A 24,569-nucleotide genomic window follows, 5' to 3' on the forward strand; every position below is an offset into this window, starting at 1 on the left:
TTGGAGGCAGATGAAGCAACAGCTGACAAATGAACTTGGATGGCACAAAGAACAACCAGGGGCCATATACTGTAGAGCCAGGATGAGAAAAGGCGGATATGAACACTGCTTTATTTCTCATTTGCACAGTTAACTTGCATTTATTTTTTTTCCCATGCTATGTCCACACACTTCCATGACACCGTCACTTCCTAAGGATTATCTGTGGTGTATGATCTAGTTGCTGAGCTGAATATTTAAACGCTGTGCTGTGTTTTAAATGAGAGGGTGGGGAAGCCAATCTCCATGGCTCTTTCACAAATGCATGGTGTGAAGTACAAAAAAAAAAAAAAAAAGAAATTCTGACGACAAGACATTCAGCAAACCTTCCTCCAACCAGAAAGAGCTTTAATGCAATAATTGTCTAGCAACCAGGGGTCGGGAAATGGGAGTTGGAACATGGAAACATTTTCTACTGTGCTGCTGTCATTGGGTGAAAAATGCACTAATAATTCTTATCCAAAGCATCAACTGTTCCTGCATTTCCATGCACTATGTAATGCCAGCACTAGTTGACAGATAGAACATTTCCTCTTAGAGAAGTTTGCCGCCATTACACAGTAAATTATTACGACATCCTTTCTATGACAAGCTGGAGAGCTTGCTTTTTTTTTTTCAAACTAAGGATTTGGCATTATGAAGGTTCACGACAGCATTGCTAGGGATATGAGATCTAAGGAGTTAAACACAAAAGCGATTAACTCTAGAGTATCCATACAGACCTCTAGCAGCATCACAGGAGTTAATTCTTTGCCACTATACCATATGCAACAGTATAGACAGGAACAAAGGAGAGAACTATCTGCACCATTATCAATCTGCCAGTCCTTGCTTTTCCATTATTAGCATCTGGATAAAGGAACTTTAAAGGCTTTACCAATGCCTGCATATAAGATGAAATTATTTCATATTGGTAAGAAGTTCGGAACTGCATTGCTCAATACTAGCAAGATACCAAAAAAGCCATTATAATGGGTTCTGCTGAACAGTGTATTGCCACCAATTCAGCTATGACAAAACATCACTAGCTGTGTGGATAGGGTGGTTCTGAAGCAAAGGCACGTCCTGTCTGTCTTGGGTGACCATCTCTTCATTTAAATGGCATTAAAGCAAATTCAAAGATACACTTTATGTACATCATGATCCCGAGCCATGAGGAATCCACAGCATGGTGTTCTATGCACCCAACATCAATCTGGCTATGTGACTGGAGGTAGATTTATGTTCCACAACATGGACAATATAAGTTGATAACAACCTGATTCATATCCTAGTACACCAGTTACCGCATACTCATTTGGTACCTTTTCCCAACTATACATGCCACTACAGCTACGATAGACACCACTTTATAGTGTGTAATATATCACAGTTCTCCACCAATCAGGAATCAGCCCAACACAGAGCTACAATACAGCAGAAAATGAATAGAATATCTGTGTTTTCCCATGGAACATAATTAATAAGAGTTCTTATCATGCCCAATATTCCCATGGCTATGTATTATAAAACCAGATTCCATCCATTCTAGTTAAGCAATGAGCAAATCTCTGTAGTTGAGGCTTATTTGTGTATGGTATATCTGAAAATCACAGCAGAACCATTAATACAGAAGTTGATAACATTGATCACTCAGGCAGGCTGGGGAACCTGGTGCTGGATATAAGACACAATACAATCACTGCCATCACAGGAACGAATGGCACATTTCAATTTTAAGGGTGGAATGAAAGACTTACATTGAAATGATGTTCTTGGAGAGGTCAGTGATGTTTAGGCTTGTGGTTGCATTAGCTGTCTCCTGCATTTCCATGAGGGGGAATATGCTCCCACTGTCCACTTTGTTACAGAGAATTTCAATTTTGCTGCACACACAATTCACAGGGCAAGCCATAATCGAACCCATATAGTCCAGTAGAATGCTCCATAGTAAGAAAATCCTCCAAAAGCTGCACTTTGTAGGGCGCGGAGACATATCCATTTCAGACAGATGTTTTAGACCCCAAAAAAAGGGGGGGGGGGTAAAAAGGGGAAGGAAACCAAGATGAGGAGATATCTCAGCCTTTTCTCTTGATAAGCAATCAGATGCAAAATCCTCTTGCAGCTAAAGTCATCCTGAAATGGCTTAGACGCACACTGCTTTCAGCCCACAGAGATGCATGGTGCCTGGTGCTGCTGCTGTCTTGTTGATTCCAGATTGTTGATTTATTTTTATTTTTTATTTTTTTTCCAGGAGATCTACAAGACTTCTGAGGAATGCAATAGAAGATGGGGGAGAATGAAAAAATGGGTGCTAAAGTCACCAAGTCCCACCTACTGGGCAGATTTCAAACTGTCACACCTGCAAAAAAACAGAAAGAGAGGAGGTGGGGTGTGGGGAGAGGGAATCAGGGAAAGGGAGTGATACACATACAAGATCAGAGATCAAACAGCACCATTTGTAACCTGATGTATGCAAAAAAGAGACAAATACATTACACCTCCCCTATAAAAAAACACAGTTTTCTCCGCAAGAGACACATTCATTCAGGATGTTCCCTGCCTCATCCCTGGATTCTGCAGAACACAGTCAGGGCTGCACAGCAAAAAAAGTTCAGGATGCTATTTTCATCCTTGGATATCATTACCTTGCTTGCCTTCCTGTAATGAAGATGGGATACGCAGGGAAAGGAGACATGGAATTTTCTATAATTTGTTGCTTTTCCGAATCAAAGGCTGGAAAATACAGCGAATATCTGTCTACGGTGGATGAGGCTGCATGGGAACTGAGAATGGGACATGATGTTGCTCAAGTCTATATTAATCCGATACATCCAGAGCTGCAGCAAATGTCCAGAATGATCCAAGTATCAGCAAAAATAAATAAATAAAGAGAAGGAAAGGCAACAGGGGATGTGAGAGACTACAGCATGTTGCAATGAACTAGAGGAAGCAAATTAAGATGCATGATGCATTTTTGGCAAGCACAGCACCCTAAGTAGATCCTAGCAATGCTTAATTTGCTGTGCCCTTCATCAATGCTCCCTTAGATGCTGCTGTCTTAAATGTTCTTATTCTTTCGCTAGGCGCAGACACACACACACACACAAGAATAGAGAGACACACAAAGATACACACAATGATAACACAAGATGGACCTGCTAATGGGGGGTACAGGTGCACGCCACTCTCAGACCCTGCAGATTGTAGCTCCAAACACGAACTGCTGTCTCTTGTCCAAAGGAAAGGGAGAAAAAAAAGGTGGGAGTCTCAGCTGTTTACTGAGAGCCAGAGAATCAAAGCTGTGTGATCAGGATGAGGAGAGAGAGAGAGAGAGAGAGGGAGAGAGAGGGAGGAGAGTGGCAGGCACACACACACTCACACACCAAAACTAATTCTCTATGCAGTATGATGAAAAGGAGGACAGCGTGAAAAAAATCCCCTTTATCCTAATCCCATACTTCATACACACTTGTGGAATTCCCCCTGTACAGCCTGCATTGTGCTCCTACAAATACTGCACCATTCTGTTTATTTATCCATAAACTGCGCAAAGGACATATAGTACACGGAATATACATTTATGGATTAAGAGGATGACAACAAAAACAGGATTTTGCCCCCATATACAGAATTTACCTTTAACAGCATCTCTCTACATTATAATGATTCTGTCTCCATTATATCTGGTTATTAGTTATTACATATTATTATTATGTATTATACTGCATTGTATATATTTATAAGTCTTTTTTTTCCCCACAAATGTTATTCTGGATAGTAAACATATATGAAGTATCAAGACTGCAATCAACAAATATCAATAAATAAAGAGATAAATAGACCAAGCTGAATACATAGGAACACAATGGGGAGATTTCTCCAAACCTGTGCATAGAAAAAGTTGCCCAGTTGCCCATAGCATCCAATCAGATCACTTCTTTAATTTTGGCAGAGGCCTTGTTAAAATGAAAGAAGCGATCTGATTGGTTGCTATGGGCAACTGGGAAACTTTTCCTTTTCACAGGTTTTGATAAATCTCCCCCAATGTTATTACTGTATCCTTCCATTGTATGCTTTGGTGTAGTTGCATAGTTTCTCCATTGGGTGGTGCTGCTTAATGTATGGACAAACTGAAGTGCTGCCTCACTTGAACTGGGAATAGATAATACACTGAATATGGAGAAATGATCTGATGTGGTGCTATGTTTCCCTTGTTAAAAGGGGTTATCCAGGAACAGAAAAACAGAGATAATTTCTCTTAAAAACAGCTCCACGTCTGTCCCTAGGTTGCGTGTGGTATTACAACTTGGCTCTATTCAATTCAATAGAACTGAGCTGCAGAACCACACCCAACCTGGAGATCAACAGGGAGTTTTTTTTTTTTTTGTAAGAAATTAGCTCTGCTTTTCCATTACTGGATAACCCCTTTAAGTGTCAGCATACCTTCGTCCATATAGCCAGCACTAAGTCTGAGGTGATGGATGCCTGGTTGCAGGCTAATTTCGAGCACCTCTTGATGGGTGTGGTTAGGTAATTAACTTGTCCTCTTCAAATGTCCATTGTAGACATGAAAACAGAGAAAAGAGGACCTAACTAGCAAGAACCTAAGTGTTGTGTATGAAGGGACTTATAATAATGGGTAACTCTGAATTGGCAGTAAAGCAAACAAATCCTCAATGAAAAAAACTATTAATCACCATATCATTAGCTTAAAGGGCACCATGAACATTATTCAGCGATACAAATAGCAGAGCAGTGGACACTTTATTCAGAAGTTAAAGGGGCACTCTGCTGCTCAGCGTTTGGAACAAACTGTTCCTAGCGCTGGAGCCGCCAATGGGAGCTTGTGATGGCATAGCCCCGCGCCCTCATGACGTCACACCCCCTCAATGCAAGTCTATGGGAGGAGGTGTGATGGCAGTCACGCCTCCTCCCATAGACTTGCATTGAGGGGGTGGGGCCTGACATCCCAAGGGGGTTGGGGCTATGACATCACAAGCTCCCGGCGCCGGCTGCAGCATTCGGAACAGTTTGTTCCAAACACTGACCAGGGGCGTACCGCTTTAAAAGAACATTCCAGGGCAGGCAACATAACACCATCAGCTAAATGAAGTTTTTATGGTGCCAAGAGGACACCAGTGCAGCCTTAAGAAAACAGTTTAATTAACAAAACATAAAATAGAGTCTGGAGTATTCATTAAACCCAAAAAGGACAAAGCCCATTTTTGGCCTTAAGGACCAGGCAAATTTTAGTTTCACAATTTCGTGTTTTTCTCCTCCCCTTCTAAAAATCATAACACATTCAATTTTGCACGTACAAGCCCATATAAGGTAATTATCTATTTATACCCAGGACTTTATCTATAACAAGGGGGCATCCTCTATGTTTAGTGGAAAGGAGTTTTCTACACCAGCACAGACGGAGGTTCTTTACTGTAAGAGCAGGGAGACTATGGAACGCTCTGCCAGATGAGGTGGTCATGGTGAACTCTGTAAAAGAATTTAAAAGGGGTCTGGATACATTTTTGGAGAATAATAACATTACAGGTTATGGATTCTAGATCTACATGGACAGAAGGTTGATCCAGGGATCTATTCTAAAGCCATATTTGGAGTCGAGAATTAATTTTTACCTCTAGTATGAGGGTTTTTTGCATTCCTCTGAATCTCAACTCAGTAGGGACTCATTAGGGTTATAGGTTGAACTTGATGGACTCTTTTTTTTCTCGACCTTATGAACTATGTCACCATGTTACTATGTTACATGAAGTGACCAAAAATTAGCAATTTTGGACTTTGGTATTTTTTTTTTACGTGTACTCCATCAACCTTGTGGTTTATCTAACCTTATATTTTAATAGTTTGGACATTTATGCACGTGGCCATACCACATATGATTATTTTTATTTTTTATTACATTATGTTATTTACAAATAGGAAAAAGGGTGGGGGGGAGGGTTCCCCACAGGGTGCTATACCATGTAATCTTTCAATTGCATACACTGTTCAATGCTATGCCATAGATCAGTGTTATTGGTGCTCTGCTGCTCACGGCTTCTGAAGGTTCCTGGAGCAGCAGAGGACCGATCAGACGGCAAGGAGGCAGGTAAGGGCTCTCATGCCATCCACTCAGCTGATCGGGGCATCGCAATTTTATCCAGATGGTCTTGATCAGCTCAGCTTAGCTGCAGGGATCATTAACCTCGCATTTTAGACGCTGTGATCAACTTTGATCACGGCATCTATAGGGTTAATGCCGGTCATTGGCTGGATCAGTGATGCCCGGCATTAACCGTGGGTCCTGGCTGCTGATAGCAGTGGGCACCCTTCAAACACAGGTAACGGGACCAGGGCATATAGGTAAGCCCTTGGTCCTTAAGGCATTAAGGGGCACCATTAACTTTATTCAGAGGTAAGGCAGAAAACACCAACTTTAACTAGGGGATAAGGGTTCTATTACCAGAGTGTGGAGGCACTGGGCAGTACAAACTTTATTCAGAGGTTAAAGGGGCACTCCAGGGATATATATATATATATATATATATATATATATATATATATATACAGTGGGGCAGAATTTTTTTTAGTCAGCCACCAATTGTGCAAGTTCTCCCACTTAAAAAGATGGGAGATGCCTGTAATTCTCATCATAGGTATACCTCAAGTATGAGAGACATAATGAGAAAAAAAAAAATCCATAAAGTCACATTGACTGATTTTTAAAGAATTCATTTGCAAATTATGGTGGGAAATAAGTATTTGATGAATAACAAAAGTTAATCTCAATATTTTGTTATATACCCTTTGTTGGTCAAATATTTTCTGTAAATCTTCTCAAGGTTTCACACACTGTTGCTGGAATTTTGGCCCATTCCTCCATGCAGATCTCCTCTAGTTCAGTGATGTTTTGGGGCTGTCGCTGGGCAACATGGACTTTCAACTCCCTCCAAAGGTTTTCTATGGGGTTAAGATCTGGAAACTGGCTAGGCCATTCCAGGACCTTGACATGCTTCTTGCTAAGCCACCTCTTCTTTGCTCAAGCGGTGTGTTTGGGATCATTGTCAAGCTGAAAGACCCAGCCATGTTTCATCTTCAATGCCCTTGCTGATGGAAAGAGGTTTTCACTCAAAATCTCACGATACATGGCCCCATTCATACTTTCCTTTACATGGATCAGTTGTCCTGGTCCCTTAGAAGAAAGACAGCCCCAAAGCATGATGTTTCCACCCCATGCTTCACAGTAGGTATGGTGTTCTTTGGATGCAACTCAGCATTCTTTCTCCTCCAAACATGACGAGTTGAGTTTTACCAAAAAGTTCTAGTTTGGTTTCATCTGACCAAATGAAATTCTCCCAATACGCTTCTGGATCCAATTTTCTCTAGCAAACTTCGGACAGGCCCGGACATGTACTGGCTTAAGCAGGGGGACACGTGTGGCACTGCATGATTTGAGTCCCTGGCGTCATAGTGTGTTACTGATGGTAACCTTTGTTACTTTGGTCCCAGCTCTCTGCAGGTCATTCACTAGGTCCCCCTGTGTGGTTCTGGGATTTTTGCTCACCGTTCTTATGATCGTTCTTGCCCCAGATCGAGGGAGCCCCAGATCGAGGGAGATTATCAGTGGTCTTGTATGTCTTCCATTTTCTAATAATTGCTCCAACTGTTGATTTCTTCACACCAAGCTGCTTGCCTATTGCAGATTCAGTCTTCCCAGTCTGGTGCAGGACTACAATTTTGTTTCTGGTGTCCTTTGACAGCTCTTTGGTCTTGGCCATAGTGGAGTTTGGATTGTGACTGTTTGAGGTTGTGGATAGGTGTCTTATATACTGATAACAAGTTCAAACAAGTGCCATTAATACAGGTAACAAGTGGAGGACAGAGGAGACTCTTAAAGAAGAAGTTACAGGTCTGTGAGAGCCAGAAATTTTGCTTGTTTGTAGGTGACCAAATACTTATTTTCCACCTTAATTTTAAATTCTTTAAAAATCAGACTGTAATACCTGGAGTAGTGGATCCACTGTATCACTGTGGACGATGGTGAAAGCCGCACCAGGGAGCGTAGTCTAACCAGAGCCCGCTGCAAAGCAGGATGGACTTGCTGTGGCAGACAAACACCCAGGTTGCTACTCCTGGCACATCTTGCCCACAGTGGCTGCCAATATGAGGCAAGGTATAGATTAGTTAGACAATTCAGAATCGGGGACTGGCAGGTAGGTCAGGGCAGGCGGCAAGGTACAGTGGTCAGGAAATGTAGCAAAGGTACTGGTACACGGTAGACATAACAGAGTATGAACACTTTCTCAATGGCAATAGAGCACAAAGATCTGGCAGAGGTCAAGAGGAAGTGCAGACACTTATAGGGTCAGCACACAGAAAGGACCAATTAGTGGTGTGCTGGCCCTTTAAATTTCAGATAGAAAACGGATACGCGCACGATGGCAGTCAGGGGAAGCAGAAGAGACAGGAGTGTGGAGAGGTAAGAAACTACAGGCATGGTGAATGCGACCACAGCCGGACATGCTGGCTGTGGCGCTGCCCATCCCTGAACCAGCACAGGGAGATGGGCTGTGAGTGCGCCCGCATGGCTCCTGTGGCCCCTGTTGTCTTCAATGGCTGCTTGATATTCTTTGTTATCCTTCCCTTCCCTTGCCAACATCTCCCAGCAATCATTGCAAATATGCCAGCCAGATCATGCTCTAAGAGAAGCCTCCACCCTATCTGCAGCAGAGAGAGATTCAGTGTCTGATTGTCTAAGGCTGTACACACCCCAGTTCTCCACACTAAAGAGAACCTGATTCACCATTGCAGGGCAGAAACTACATTGTCTGTGTCTCTCATGAGCGTGGGGGCTGCTTTCAGAGAGAAATTTAAACAGAGACAGAGTAAGTGCCAACCAAAGAGAGGAAACTGCTCATTGTTGCTAATGAATGATATTTAGAGAATTAAATAGGTTGATGAGAGGGAAAGGATGGACTATGGGTTTAGTTCCCCAGAGTACCCCTTCTAGGATGTTATTAATAGGGTGTGGGGGCACTTGTCAGCTCAAACATTATTTAGAACTAAGGGGTGTTATTAATAGGTTGTGGGGGTCCTAACCACTATAAACTTTTAGGATTGGGGGCAGAATATACTTTATCTAGGTTTATCTGTAAAGAGGTTATCCCACCTCTATACAACCTATAGTCCCCAAATGATAATAATGTTAACCTTGGTACCCCCCCCCCCCCCCCAGCATAAAAAAAATAAAACTTTATAAAGGGAACTTCCTGGCTGAGTATGGTCCAGAGACTACAATTTCTATGAAGCTTTGCACTCTCCCACTGTCCTGCGGCATACCCAGCAGAATCCCCAGTAGGTAAGTAGTACCCTAAAAGGCAAGTGGTTACCTAATTAGCCAGGGTCACCAACCCAGTAGGCAAAGAGTCTACTACAGTGGGCAGACAGTTGTTCCCAGTAGGCAAGTAATAATCCCCATTAACCAGCTAGCTCCTTCAACTAGGCGGGTGGTCCCTCCATCTGCTAAAATAATAGTTTAAAAAAAACAGTGCAGGTGATGATGATGACGAGTGACCTCACTACCTTCACCAGGGCAGAGGTCAGGCTTCACTATAGGGAGCAGCAAAGATTTGTCTGAGGCATGCACCAACAGTTTTCAAACCACCCATATTATAATCCATGGGTTAGATTGGGGGCATGGCCATTTGGTCTCTGACTAGGCTCTCCTGTTCACATGGCCCCATAGCAGTCACGTACCCTGTTTCTATGGTAACTATGCCACTACTCCTTGAGCTTGTGGTCATTATACCTACTCATCAGTCGCCTGCACCCCATGTACCAGCCTCAGTGCAGCCTTGCATATAGCGTATATAGAAGTGCACTTGTGGGTTGTGTTATATCAAACAAGGTATATTCTTATTCTAGATATACAATGTTATCACATCACGCAGATAACACAATGGAGAGACCTTTATAAAAACACTAACCATAAGGGTTTACCCCAGTTTTCATGAATACATTTATAGTAGACATTCATTACTATTATAAGCTACATACATATATATATATATATATATATATATATATATATATATATAACTTTATTCTGTAGATTCCTTCTACTTAGGATATAATGGACTGACAGTGGACAGACTGTTCTCAAAACTGATGTATTGCAAGCAACAGAAATGGCTTGTTGACAGGCAAAAGTGCCCTATTGAGTTGGAAGAAGGAACCAAATTGTATTGACTAGACAACTAGATCAGAACATCTTCAAAATGGCAGGTATTGTGCTTTTTAATGTGCAGTAGTTAGTATCTACTAAACATGGTATAAGAAAGGACAACTGGTCATTGATGTCCTATGCTCTTTGATACATGTGAGAAGATAAATCTAGCCCATCTGGCCCAACTCCACAGAACAGCTACTGTAGCACAAATTGTTAACAAAGTTAAAGGGGTACTCTGGTGGAAAAAATTGTTTTCAAATTAATGGGTTCTTAAAAGTTATGCAGATTTCTAAATATTATCAGCTGCTGTATACTACAGAAAAAGTTGTGTAGTTATTTCCAGTCTGATCACACTGCTCTCTGCTGACACCTCTGTCTGTGTCAAGAACTGTCCAGAGCAGGAGCAAATCTGACAACCTGACATGGACAGAGGTGGCAGCAGATATCAATGTGGTCAGACTGGGAAAAACCTACACACCTTTCTCTGTAGTATACAGCAGTGATAAGTACTGGAAGGATTAAGATTTTTATATGGAAGTAATTTACAAATCTGTTTAACTTTCTGGTACAATTTTATTTGATTTAGTTTTTTTCACCCAGAATACCCCTTTAAACCTTACTGTGATAGAAGTGTCGAAATACACAGTTAATTGCACCCAACCTGTCCAATGCCAAAACCTCTCATAATAGGTGCATCAGAAGATAGACATCATGTGAATCTCACTTATTTGGGTAAGAGAGGGCACCGCAATGCCCTATGGGGAAGAAAAACAAGCCAGCAGAGGCAGTGGGATGATTTGGGTCCTGGTAGTTATGTGGATGTTGTCTTGATGTCAATCACCTTTGTAAAGATTTACACATCACATGGTAAGGTGAAACCCTTTATTTATGTATGTTTTAGCCTTTGAACACCATTTTACCAATTTCAGATAGAATCAATGGTTTATTATTGTATTATGGTATCTATGAGTCCATCTGGTTCAATCTATAACCCAACTGTGTTGATCCAGAGGAAGGATTATTTATTTTTTTGTCTTCTGCCAATTGTCCCATAAATATGACTGCAGAATAAGTCTCTGGAGCTGTTTATTTATTTCAGCTGGGTTTATATCACTATTGATTGTTCAGTTCTGTTCTGTCATAGAAGCAGAACAAAAATATCTGCAGTGTCAGATACCATGCATACCAGCCATAGTGACGGACAGACCCAATTGACTTTTCTGGGGTTTGTTGAATTTTGTATCCAACATTTTCCCACGCAGAATAGTCCTATTTAACATAATCTATAGCTCACATAGCTTATAATATTTGGGTCAGCAGCTTAACTGAAAGCTCATGGGGGGAGATTTATCAAAACCTGTGCAGAGGAAGAGTGGTGCAGTTGCCCATAGCAACCAATCAGATTGCTTCTTTCATTTTCCACAGGCCTCTAAAGAGGCCTGTGGAAAATGAAAGAAGCAATCTAATTGGTTGCTATGGGCAACTGCACCACTCTTCCTCTGCACAGGTTTTGATAAATCTCCCCCATAGAGCCTGGTGCAAAAGTCCAGATTAGTGCAGGTCCCAGAGGTGGATCTCTAGGACATTTATGGTATATCCTGTGCATTGGCTATAAATTTACCTGATGGAAATATCCAACTATCCAATCAGCCATTCACTTCTCTGTAGGAGTATATATGAGTTGTACATCTTGCAGATACAAGACATGTGGCACAAGATGTAAGTAACCTGAGTATAGAGCGATGTGTTATACTGTAGTAAGCAGAGCACCCAATCACTAAAATTAGGAGACCAGAGGGTTATTTGTTACAGAGTTGTATGGACGCTTGGAATGGGAAAGGGGCCCTGGGAAATACTGTATAGTTAAAAAAAAAAAAGCTACATGGTTCGGGGAAACTACTAAGTAATTCATTTTAAGACTTGGCCACTAGATGTCTCCTGTCTCTAACAACAGCTAGATCAAGACACAATAAAGCAATGTGGGTGGGAAGTGGTGCTGAACTAGTGCTATGTTAAGGAGAGAGAGAAAACCCAAGAAACCCTGTGCTGTGTACCTGCAAGCTGAGCCATTCTGACTGCTGAAGATGATCCACACTGTTCATCAAAGGTAAATCAAAGCTTCCCTTCTATCCCTGACCACTTGAAGTTCAAGGTAGCTGTCCTTTGTGTAAATACCAGTATATTGTCTGCTTTATGGGGGGTATGTATGAAGCTTTTTACCCTGTTTTTTTTGTCTGTGATTTGTCGATATTTTTCCTTTATGTCCTTTTTTGCAACAAAAAATTGCGCCAAATGGTTTAGAACAAAATCACTGATTTCACTTTGTTAGTCGCGATTTCAGTTACAATCATTCTTTGGTCTGGAATTCATTAACTGCGACTTTTCGATTTTTAGGCGCAAATACCTTCATTTAGGCGCAAATCTACACCATGAATAAAGTGACAGAGAAAATAGCTACAACAATAGATCGTCCCAAAGTCAGATTTACTGCCTGGAATTCTGGGGTCTACGCCTTTTGTAGGGCTACATTTGTGCCAAAATTACAAACTTGTGTACGACAATTGATAATTTTGGAGCAAATATGCTCCGTTTGACGCAAAAAAACATACATAAAATCACACATTGCTACACCATTATTGATACATGTCCCCCTATGTCCTTAGTGCTTAGAGTAACCCTTCTTTGCTGTGATCCTTCTGTTGCTTTTTATTTCCTCTCTTCTAAAATATCAATTTACATAAAGAGCCCTTTCTCCCACCACATGCCATCTATACTGAACTGTGTAAATTATCAGCCGAGCACAGCGCAAGCCTGTTCAGTCCGTTGCACTATGGACCATGGACTATGTGATGGCACACCAGGGGGGAGTATATGTGTTGTGTTGTGATTGGAGGGAATAATAAATAGCTGTGCATCATGGAGTTGCAACCAATCATAGTTTCCTCTTACCAGAGCAAGGTGAGAATCATAGGTTGCCATGGGCAATAAAGAGCGACAGCTTAATAAATCACCCCTTTTTGTACTTCTTTCATGTTATCCCAGCTTTTCACTAGTGAATCCCTTACCTGGGCTTGTTAAGGGTGGCATTGTTTCACCAACTGACTACTGGTGGTCAGATAGCCCATGGTATTTTACATGACTGGAGTGAATCTAAGTTAAGGGTGCCTTCACACGGCTGTCTGTCCCCATTTTTTTTCCCTGTTTAGGTTCAGTTGTTGCTGCTTGTAAACAGATTACAAACAATTGTAAAATAATCCAATTGATGTCAATGGGATTTTTTTTACAATCCTTTCACAACCGTTTGCACCCATCTGCACTCCTTTCCCTTTTTTTTATATGAGAAAAGACGGTGCATTCAGTATTTTTTCTCCCATCAAAAAAAAAAAAAAAAGAAGAAAAAACGGATACAGCAAATTTATCATTGAAGTCTATGGAAAATGGATGAGCATTTAATGTCATCCATTTGCATCCGTTTGTTCAATCTATTTTTACTTCTGAGCATGCTCAGAAAATTATTATTATTATTATTATTTTTTTTTTGGGTTTATTAATTGAACAATAATGGATCCAAACGGATAACACCCGTTTGCATATGTTATTGTCCGTTCCTTTTTTAGTTTGTTTTTATTTTTGACGGGGGAATGGGACGTGTCTAAATGGCCGTGTAAACGTAGCCTAAGGCTGCATTCACACCACGTTTTGTACATATGGGTGCTGTGACTCCATTTACTTTAATGAGCCGACCGGAGTCAAACGATGACTCCGGTCGGCTCAGTTTTGACTCGCATGGGGTTTCCTGACCGGACCTAAAACCGTGGTATACTACGGTTTTAGGTCCGCTCCAAAACCGGATATGGGTCAAAACTGAGCCAACCGGAGTCACCGTTTGACTCCGGTCGGCTCATTAAAGTAAATGGAGTCACAGGCTGATCCGGCTGGGGTACAGGAGCGCCCGGTTTGCTCCTCCCCCCGCTGGATCTGGCACCCGTATGTACAAAACGTGGTCTGAATGCAGCCTTAGTAGTAGTTAACTGCAGCAGTTGGATCTAATAACTTATAAACAAGAGAAATTTCTGAAAATTAGAAAGTGATTTGAAGCAGGGATAGCAACAGTACCGTAAAGGAGTATGGAGCAGACGAGTTTAATGCATGCAATGCTGTCTGTATATATATATATATATATATATATATATATATATATATATATATATATATATGCACATCCTAACAGAGAAATACGGCAGAGAGTGAAATACACCAGAATGATGGAGAACAAAGACAGCAAGGAGGACAGCAAGTGCCACATAACAGTAAAACAGATTTAATAAACATGAACCAAACAGCAAGAATAAAGAAACCTCATTGAATTTATGACTTACAGCATTATCCAAGAGTAGGAAGTTACACAACAGTATTCTGTAAAACTAATATACATAGTAAGAGACTATATATTCTCATTAAAGAGAACGTTTCCTTCAAAAAATGACCATTAAGTTTGGGTGACAATAAATATGGCTGACACGACTATTCCCATCGAGAGCTGACATTCAGCTCATCCCCAGTATAACAAATCTGCCTGGTCAGGCAGGGAATCCACCTGCTCCCGAATCATTAGGTAGATGCGGTGCTGAGAGGTCAGGGCTTATCAGAAGACAACTCCTCTGGGAAATGTAACAGCAGCCACTGGGGCAGTCACCTAGCTCTCCCATAAAGATATAAAACAGTTTACGACCTGCTAGATGTAATATACTCACATTAATAGTATTTCTGTATGATGAGTGTATCTGGTAAAAGTGCTGCGTGTAGTCGGTGCATTTGACTAGACTATGAGGGTTGAGGGAATACATACAGTATATCTGGTGAAATTAATAACATTGTTAATCTTTGACAACATGGCTCCTGTCAAGACAGGGAATACCCTCACTGGCCACTTTATGAGGTATACCTGCTAGGACCCGGTTGGACCCCTTTACCTTCAGAACTGCCTTCATTCTTGTATACTTTCCACACGCTTGCTGCAGATTTGTCGGCTGTACATCCATGATTTGAATCTCCTGTTCCACCACATCCCAAAGATGATCTATTGGATTGAGATCTGGTGACTGTGGAGGCCATTGGACTCCAGTGACCTCATTGTCATCTATGAGATAATGTGAGCTTTGTGACATAGAGCAAAATCCTTCTTAAAGTAGCCATCAGAGGAAGGGTCCAACATGACCATAAAGGGAATGGACATGGTTAGCTACAATACTCAGGTGGGCTGTCACATTTAACCCCTTTAGGACCAGGCCCATTTTGGCCTTAAGGACCAGACCAATTTTATTTATGCATTTTCGTTTTTTCCTCCTCGCCTTCTAAAAATCATAACTCTCTTATATTTCCATGCACAGACCCATTTGAGGGCTTGTTTTTTGCATCGCCAATTGTACTTTGTAATGACATAACTTATTTTACCATAAAATGTACGGCACAAACAAAAAAATATTATTTATGTGGGAAAATTGAAAAGAAAACTGCAATTTAGCAAATTTTGGAAGGTTTTGTTTTCCCGCTGTACACTTTCTGGTAAAAATGGCATGTTTTCTTTATTCTGTGGGCCAATATTATTAAAATGATACCCATGTTATATGCTTTTCTAAAATTGTACCGCTTAAAAAAATCTCAAACCATTTTAACAAAATTAGTTTGTTTGAAATTGCCCTATTTTGACCACCTATAACTTTCAAATTTTTCCGTGTATGGGGCGATATGAGGGCTCATTTTTTGCGCCATGATCTTTAGCTTTTATCAGTACCACTTTTGCTTATGTTTTACTCTTTGTACATTTTTATAAATTTTTTGGAATAAAATGTGACAAAAAAGCAGCAATTCTGGCCTTTTTAATTTTTTTTAAGTTTATGCCATTCACCGTACAGGATAATTAACAATATATTTTAATATTTCAGACTTTTACGCACGCGGCGATATCAAATATGTGTATTAATTATTTTTTTAATGCTTTTTGGGGGGTAAAATGTGAAAAACTGACGTTTTACTTTTTTATTGGGGGAGGGGATTTTTCACATTTTTTTACTTTTTTATTTTAAATGTTTTACTTTTTTTTTACACTTTTTATGTCCCGATAGGGGACTATTCATAGCAATCCTTTGATCGCTAATACTGTTCAGTGCTATGTATAGGACATAGCACTGATCAGTATTATCGGTAATCTTCGGCTCTGGTCTGCTCAATCTCAGAAGACCCCGGGAGACATCCGGAGCAAGGTGAGGGGACTTCTGGCCGCCATGCTGGATAATTATATCCTCGCGGCAGCGTTGCGGGCGATCTGATCATCCATTCAAAGTACTGCACTGCCACACATGCCGTGATCTGCATTGATCACGGCATCTGGGGAGTTAATGGCAAACATCTGAGCGATCGTGGATGTCCGCCATTGTCGTCGGGTCCCTGGCTGCTGATAGCAGCCGGGACCTGCCGGGCATGACGCGAACACCGCTCCGGTGCTCGTGATCATGGCGGAACGTTAATGTACGTCCTGGTGCGTTAAGTACAACGTCACCATGACACACATTTACGTCCATTGTCGTTAAGGAGTCAAATGATGCTCATTTGATTCTAAGGGGCTCAAAATGTGCCAAGAAAATGTCCCCCACATCATTACAGGGCAGAGTGAATCCATGCTTACTTGTTGTTCATGCCAAATTCTGACCCTGCCATCTGAATGTAGTAGCTGGAATGAATACTCATCAGACCAGACAATGTTCTTGTAGTCCGTCATTGTCCAATTTTTGTGAGCTTGTGTAAATTGTTTCTTGTTCTTAGCTGACAGCAGTGGCGCCCAGTGTGGTCTTCAGCTGCTGTAACCCATCTGCTTTAAGGTTTGATATGTTTATCTGTTAAGAAATGGTATTCTGCATACCTTGGTTGTAGTGAGTGGTTATTTGAGTTACTGTTCCCTTTTGTAATCTTAAACCAGTCTGCCCAATCTTCTTCGACTACAACAACAACAAGGCAAACTGTCACTAACTGTTTATTATCCAGACTATTCTGGACCATTCTCTGTAAAGCCTATGGGCTCATTCACACAGGTGGATTTGCCAATCCGGATTTGCCCCCAACACTTTGACTCAGATGTGCCTGTTCTGTGCGGCAATCTGCCGCTACAAGCAGACACACTGCAATGTGCGATTTATTGCGTGCATGTGCAGTATACTTGCACACATCTCAGCTGCTCTTAGCCTAGTTCAGGGAGCAAGGGGAGCCGAGGAGACGTGTGCAAGTATACTGCATATGCGCGCAATGACTCGCACATTGCAGTGTGTCTGCTCGAAGCGGCTGATTGCCACTCCCAGCAGTCACACTGTTGGGGTCCATCATCGGCAGATCCGCAGCGTAAAATACGCTGCGGATCCATCCATGTGAACAAGCCCTAAAGATAGATGTGCGTTTAAAATCCCAGCAGATACACACTTTCTGAAAAACTCAGACCAGCTCAGTCTGGCACCAACAACCATTCCACTTAAAGGAGTACTCCAATGGAAAACATTTTTTTTTTTAAATCAACTGGAGCCAGAAAGTTAAACATATTTGTAAATCACCCCTATTAAAAATGTATCATCCTTCCAGTACTCATTGGCTGCTATTTGCTTCACAGGAAGTTATTTTCTTTTTGAATTCCCTTTCTGTCTGAACACAGTGCTCTCTGCTGACACCTCTGTCCATTTTAGGAACTGTCCAGAGTAGGAGTAAATCCCCAAAGCAAACCTATCCTGCTCTGGACATTTCCTAAAATGGACAGAGGTGTCAGCAGAGAGCACTGTGGTCAAATAGAAAGAAAATTAAAACAGAAAAGAACTTCAAGTGGAGCATATAGCAGCTGATAAGTACTGGAAGGATTAAGATTTTTTAATAGAAGTAATTTACAAATGTTTAACTTTCTGGCACCAGAGGATTTAAAAAAATAACATTTTCCAGTGGAGTACTCTTTTAAGTCCCCCTTTCCCCCATTTTAAAGCTCGATTTGAATTTTAGCAATTTGTCTTCACCAGATCTACATACCTTAAAGGGGTTATCCACCATAAGGTGATTTCAGTACGTACCTGGCAGAGAATAATGGACATGCTTAGGAAGGATCTACGCTTGTCTTGGGGTTAAATGGCTATGTTGTGAGATTATCATAATACTGTGGCTAGCTTTTTGTGAACTGATATTTCCTGTTTGAGTTTTCTTTTTTTGACTACAAATCCCACAATTCCATTTTCCTCCCTCCCACACATCAACCACCCCACCCATTGAAACATAAATAAGCTGCATCCATCAAAAGACCTGTGGTTTTCAATCAGGGTGCCTACAGCTGTTGCAATAGTTGCAGATTGATCCCTCCACCCATTGAAGCAGACAGGCTCCCTGTCATCAGCTGACTAGTGAGTCAGGTCTCGGCTGCTTTGCAAGCTGGGAAAACAGTCATTTTGTATGCTGTTAAAAATAAATATTGGACCAAATCACAGAAGAATTGTGAGAAAACTGTCACACACAGGTACAGACACTATATTATCAACTACACTAACTTTACAGCCCCTGTAGCATAGTCAAATAAATAAAAAAATCTGAAATACCCCTTTAATGCGATGAGTTTCTGCCATATGATTGGTTGATTAGATGTTTGGGCAATCGGATAGGTGTGCCTAATAAAGTGGCCAGTGAGTGTATGTAGGGCAACAAGTGTGCAGACCGTTCTTGAAGTTAATGTGTTGGAATCAGGAACAATGGGCAAGCATCCGGATCTGGGTGACTTTGACATTCACCGACTTGTGATTTCAGGTCTTGTGGACTGTCCCTGGCATTCAGTGGTTAGTACCTAGAAAAAGTGGTCCAAGGAAGGACAAGCACTAAATATATATGATTTTTAATATATATGCTTTTTAGATCGTTGATGTGCAGAACCCACAAAATGTTTTGTTCATTTTCGTTTCTTAAACATTTTCGGTTCCGTCAATATTCGGAATGCTGTGCATTCGTCATATTCGGTTTTCGGATGCATCCGCGAAAATTTCTTTCGTTTTCGGATGCATTCGTTAATAACATCGAATGCATTCGTTAATTCAGATCTTTCGTTATATCTGTAAAATTTGTAAAATTTTGCATTCGTTACTAAACGAAATGCACATTAGTTTCACTTGCTGATCCTCTTTTGTAATAAATAGCAGGTGTTACCTTAGGATTCTTGTTGTTTTCACCTTTTTTTTGCCGTTTTCTGTGTAGGAAGGCAAGTTTTCCTCAGGTAAGCCCAATGAAAAAAATCTAATTAATTCCTTACATTCGGTTTACTGATAACGAATGCCTTTGTTATTCGTTAACATGCATTATTCGTTATGCATTACTTAACAAATGCATTAGTTAACTGTATATTCGTATTCTTTTTCGGAAATATTCAATTTTTTTTTCCGTGCATTCTGATTGTAACGAACACCCGAAAACGGGAAAATTTGTTAAGTTTAGTATTCGTTCCGAAACGAATTGCACATGTCTAATGTGCAGGAGCAATATAGATTAGTCTGTCTGATATGATCCTAAAGAAGAGCTGTAACATGAATTGCTGGCTATATAAAAAAAAAAAAAAAAAAAAAAATAATAATAATAATAATAATAATAATAATAATAATAATAATAATACCGTATATACTCGAGTATAAGCCGACCCGAGTATAAGCCGAGACCCCTAATTTCAACCCAAAATCCCAGGAAAAGTTATTGACTCGAATATAAGCCTAGGGTGGGAAATACCTCATCCCCCCCTGTCATCATCCAGACCCGTCATTAACATCCTCATCATCATCCCCTTGTCATCATCCCACACATCCCCCCTTCATCATCCCCTTATCATCCCACACATCCCCCCTTCATCATCCCCTTGTCATCATCCCACACATCCCCCCTTCATCATCCCCTTATCATCCCGCACATCCCCCCTTCATCATCCCCTTATCATCCCACACATCCCCCCTTCATCATCCCCTTATCATCCCACACATCCCCCCTTCATCATCCCCTTGTAATCATCCCACACCCCCCCCCTTCATCATCCCCACCCCCCTTCATCATCCCCACACCCCCCCCCTTCATCATCCTCTTCTCATCATTCGCCCTCAGTGGTCTTCAACCTGCGGACCTCCAGAGGTTTCAAAACTACAACTCCCAGCAAGCCCGGGCAGCCATCGGCTGTCCGGGCTTGCTGGGAGTTGTAGTTTTGAAACCTCCGGAGGTCCGCAGGTTGAAGACCACTGCGGCCTTCAACATCATCCAGCCCCCTCTCACCCCCTTTAGTTCTGAGTACTCACCTCTGCTCGGCGCTGGTCCGGTCCTGCAGGGCTGTCCGGTGAGGAGGTGGTCCGGTGAGGAGGTGGTCCGGGCTGCTATCTTCACCGGGGGCGCCTCTTCTCCGTGCTTCCGGCCCGGAATAGAGGCGTTGCCTTGACAATGACGCAGAAGTACGTTGGCAATGAACGCACCTCTGCGTCGTTGTCACGGCAACGTGACTATTCTGAGGCCGGGCCCGAAGCGCTTAGAAGAGGCCTCCCCGGTGAAGATAGCAGCCCGGAACACTATCCCACCGGACCACCTCCTCACCGGACAGTCCTGCAGGACCGGACCAGCGCCGAGCGGAGGTGAGTACTCAGAACTAAAGGGGGTGAGAGGGGGCTGGATGATGTTGAAGGCCGCAGTGGTCTTCAACCTGCGGACCTCCGGAGGTTTCAAAACTACAACTCCCAGCAAGCCCGGACAGCCGATGGCTGCCCGGGCTTGCTGGGAGTTGTAGTTTTGAAACCTCTGGAGGTCCGCAGGTTGAAGACCACTGCGGGTGGGGGAGTTCACTCGAGTATAAGCCGAGGGGGGTGTTTTCAGCACGAAAAATCGTGCTGAAAAACTCGGCTTATACTCGAGTATATACGGTAAATGAAAAGATGTCACACAGTGGATTACAGCTTGTGAGAAGTTAAACAAATACACATATGCATATATCTCAGAAAAGCAGCACATCCACAGAAACTCAGCAGCAAATTCCAGTAAGGTGCACGCAGTCATAGGGGCCTTGGTAAAGGACTCCAACTTCAATAGAAAGGATAAAGGCGATAAAGAGAAAGCGGAGCTACTGAATGGGTTCTTTAGTTCTGTATATACTAGGGAAGAAGGAGGAGCTGACATTGGACAGGTCAGTGCTGGTAACACATCATGTAATGTACTGAACTGGCTTAATGTAGAGATGGTACAAGGTATGTTAAGTAATATAAATGTAAGCAAATCTCCAGGACCAGATGGATTACACCCAAGAGTTCTTAGAGAGGTAAGTTCAGTAATATCTGTACGCTTGTTCATGATATTTAGAGATTCTCTGGTGTCTGGTATTGTGCCAAGGGACTGGCACAAGGCTAATGTGGTACCAATCTTCAAGAAGGGCTCTAGGTCTTCCCCAGGTAACTATAGACCGGTAAGTTTAACGTGCATTGTGGGTAAATTGTTTGAAGGACTTATAAGGGACTACATACAGGAATACATAGGGGATAATAGTATTATAAGTGATAACCAGCATGGGTTTACTAAGGATAGAAGTTGTCAAACCAATCTAATTTGCTTTTATGAAGAGGTGAGTAGAAGCGTTGACCGAGGAATGGCTGTGGATATAGTGTTTCTGGATTTTGATAAAGCATTTGATACAGACCCTCATAGACGTCTGACAGGTAATTAACCCCTTAAGGACCGGGGTTTTTTCCGTTTTTGCATTTTCGTTTTTTGCTCCTTGCCTTTAAAAAATCATAACTCTTTCAATTGTGCACCCAAAAATCCATATGATGGCTTATTTTTTGCACCACCAATTCTACGTTGTAATGTCGTCAGTCATTTTGCCCAAAAATCTACGGTGAAACGGGAAAAGAAATCATTGTGCGACAAAAATGAAAAAAAAAAACGCTGTTTTGTAACTTTTGGGGGCTTCCGTTTCTACGTAGTACATTTTTCGGTAAAAGTTACATCTGATATTTATTCTGTAGGTCCATACGATTAAAATGATAGCCTACTTATATAGGTGTGATTTTGTTGGACTTCTGGAAAAAATCATAACTACATGCAGGAAAATTAATATGTTTAAAATTGTCATATTCTGACCCCTATAACTTTTTTATTTTTCCGTGTATGGGGCGGTATGAGGGCTCATTTTTTGCGCTGTGATCTGAAGTTTTTAACGGTACAGTTTTTGCATTGATAGGACTTATTGATCGCTTTTTATTCATTTTTAAATGATATAAAAAGTGACCAAAAATGCACTATTTTGGACTTTGGAATTTGTTTGCGCGCACGCCATTGACCGAGCGGTTTAATTAATGATATATTTTTATAATTCGGACATTTCCGCACGCGGTGATACCATATATGTTTATTTTTATTTACACTGTGTTTTTTTTTATTGGAAAAGGGGGGTGATTCAAACTTTTAATAGGGTTAAATGATCTTTATTCACTTTTTTTTCACTTTTTTTTTGCAGTGTTATAGGTCCCATAGGGACCTATAACACTGCACACACTGATCTCCTATGCTGATCACTGGTTTCTCATAAGAAACCAGTGATCAACGATTCTGCCGGATGACTGCTCATGCCTGGATCTCAGGCACTGAGCAGTCATTCGGCGATCGGACAGCGAGGAGGCAGGAAGGGGCCCTCCCGCTGTCCTGTCAGCTGTTTGGGATGCCGCTATTAGCCGTGGCTATCCCGAACAGCCCGACTGAGCTAGCCGGGAACTTTCACTTTTAGCACTTTTCAGCTCTGAGCGCGCAGCTAAAGGGTTAATAGCGCGCGGCGCCGCGATCGGCGCAGCACGCTATTAGAGGCGGGTCCCGGCTTCACTGTGACACCGGGCCCGCCGTGATATGACGCGGGGTTACTGTGTAACGTTATATCAGAAGAGCAGGAACAAGGACGTACCGGTACGTCCTTGGTCCTTAAGGGGTTAAGGTCTTTGGAATGGCTGTGGATATAGTGTTTCTGGATTTTGCCAAAGCGTTTGATACTGTCCCTCACAGACGTCTGACAGGTAAGTTAAGGTCCTTGGGCTTGGAAACTTTAGTTTGTAACTGGATTGAACACTGGCTCATGGATCGTACCCAGAGAGTGGTGGTCAATGATTCGTACTCTGATTGGTCCCTGGTTATTAGTGGTGTACCCCATGGTTCAGTACTGGGCCCGCTGTTGTTTAATTTTTTATCAATGATATAGAGGATGGTATTAACAGCTCTGTTTCTATCTTTGCAGATGACACCAAGCTTTGTAGCATGGTACAGTCTATAGAGGATGTGCATAAGTTACAAGATGACTTGGATAGACTAAGTGTCTGGGCATCCACTTGGCAAATGAGGTTCAATGTGGATAAATGTAAAGTTATGCATCTGGGTACTAATAACCTGCATGCATCGTATGTCTCAGGGGGGATTAAACTGGCAGAGACACTGGTAGAGAAGGATCTGGGTGTACTTGTGGATCACAGACTTCAGAATAGCATGCAATGTCAGGCTGCTGCTTCCAAAGCCGGCAGGATATTGTCATGTATCAAAAGAGGCATGGACTCGATGGACAGGGACATAATACTCCCCCTTTATAAAGCATTGGTACGGCCTCACCTGGAATACACTGTTCAGTTTTGGTCACCTGTACATAAAAGGGACACTGCGGAGCTGGAAAGGGTGCAGAGACGCGCGACTAAACTAATATGGGGCATGGAACATCTTAGCTATGAAGAGCGATTAAAGGAGTTACAATTGTTTAGTCTTGAGAAGAGACGTTTAAGGGGGGATATGATAAACGTAAATAAGTATATTAATGGCCCATACAAAAAATATGGAGAAAAACTGTTCCAGGTTAAACCCCCCCAAAGGACGAGGGGCACTCCCTCCGTCTGGAGAAGAAAAAGTTTAGTCTCAAGGGGCGACACGCCTTCCTTACCATGAGAACTGTGAACTTATGGAACAGTCTACCTCAGGAACTGGTCACAGCAGGAACAATTAACAGCTTTAAAACAGGATTAGATACATTCCTGGAACAAAGTAACATTAATGCTTATGAAGAAATATAAAATCCCATCCCATCCCCCAATATCGCGCCACACCCCTACCCTTCAATTCCCTGGTTGAACTTGATGGACATATGTCTCTTTTCGACCGTACTAACTATGTAACTATGTAACTATGTTACTATGATAAAACTGCAGCACACAAAAGTATCTTGATTCAAAAAGTGATTTATTCCATCTTCAGCAAAAAAATACCTGATCATTTTTTT

The 24,569-nt window shown here is 41.8% G+C and overlaps 1 protein-coding gene and 1 long non-coding RNA gene across 9 annotated transcripts in view; one reads left to right on the forward strand and one right to left on the reverse strand.

Annotated features, from left to right (window-relative positions):
• Positions 1-3,787, reverse strand: part of NTRK3 (neurotrophic receptor tyrosine kinase 3) — a 688,036-nt gene extending 684,249 nt beyond the window's left edge. For 3 of the 8 annotated variants that reach the window (XM_056571895.1, XM_056571892.1, XM_056571894.1), the window contains exons 1-2: positions 3,177-3,787; positions 1,779-2,380 (exon numbers count right to left, since the gene is read on the reverse strand). In XM_056571895.1, coding sequence (XP_056427870.1) covers positions 1,779-2,020 — 242 coding nt within the window. In that variant the 5' untranslated portion in view covers positions 2,021-2,380; positions 3,177-3,787. Of the gene's footprint in view, positions 1-1,778; positions 2,381-2,666; positions 3,148-3,176 lie in introns of those variants that run through there. The other 5 variants (XM_056571893.1, XM_056571896.1, XM_056571900.1 and 2 more) reach the window with 5 other exon arrangements.
• Positions 3,788-11,779: 7,992 nt separating this feature from the next.
• Positions 11,780-24,569, forward strand: part of LOC130368355 (uncharacterized) — a 30,664-nt gene continuing 17,874 nt past the window's right edge. The window contains exons 1-2 of the long non-coding RNA XR_008892429.1: positions 11,780-11,965; positions 12,201-12,353. This is a non-coding gene — a long non-coding RNA (uncharacterized LOC130368355). The remainder of the gene's footprint in view (positions 11,966-12,200; positions 12,354-24,569) is intronic.

Source organism: Hyla sarda, chromosome 4 (genome assembly GCF_029499605.1).
Source record: "Hyla sarda isolate aHylSar1 chromosome 4, aHylSar1.hap1, whole genome shotgun sequence".
Taxonomy (NCBI): domain Eukaryota; kingdom Metazoa; phylum Chordata; class Amphibia; order Anura; family Hylidae; genus Hyla; species Hyla sarda.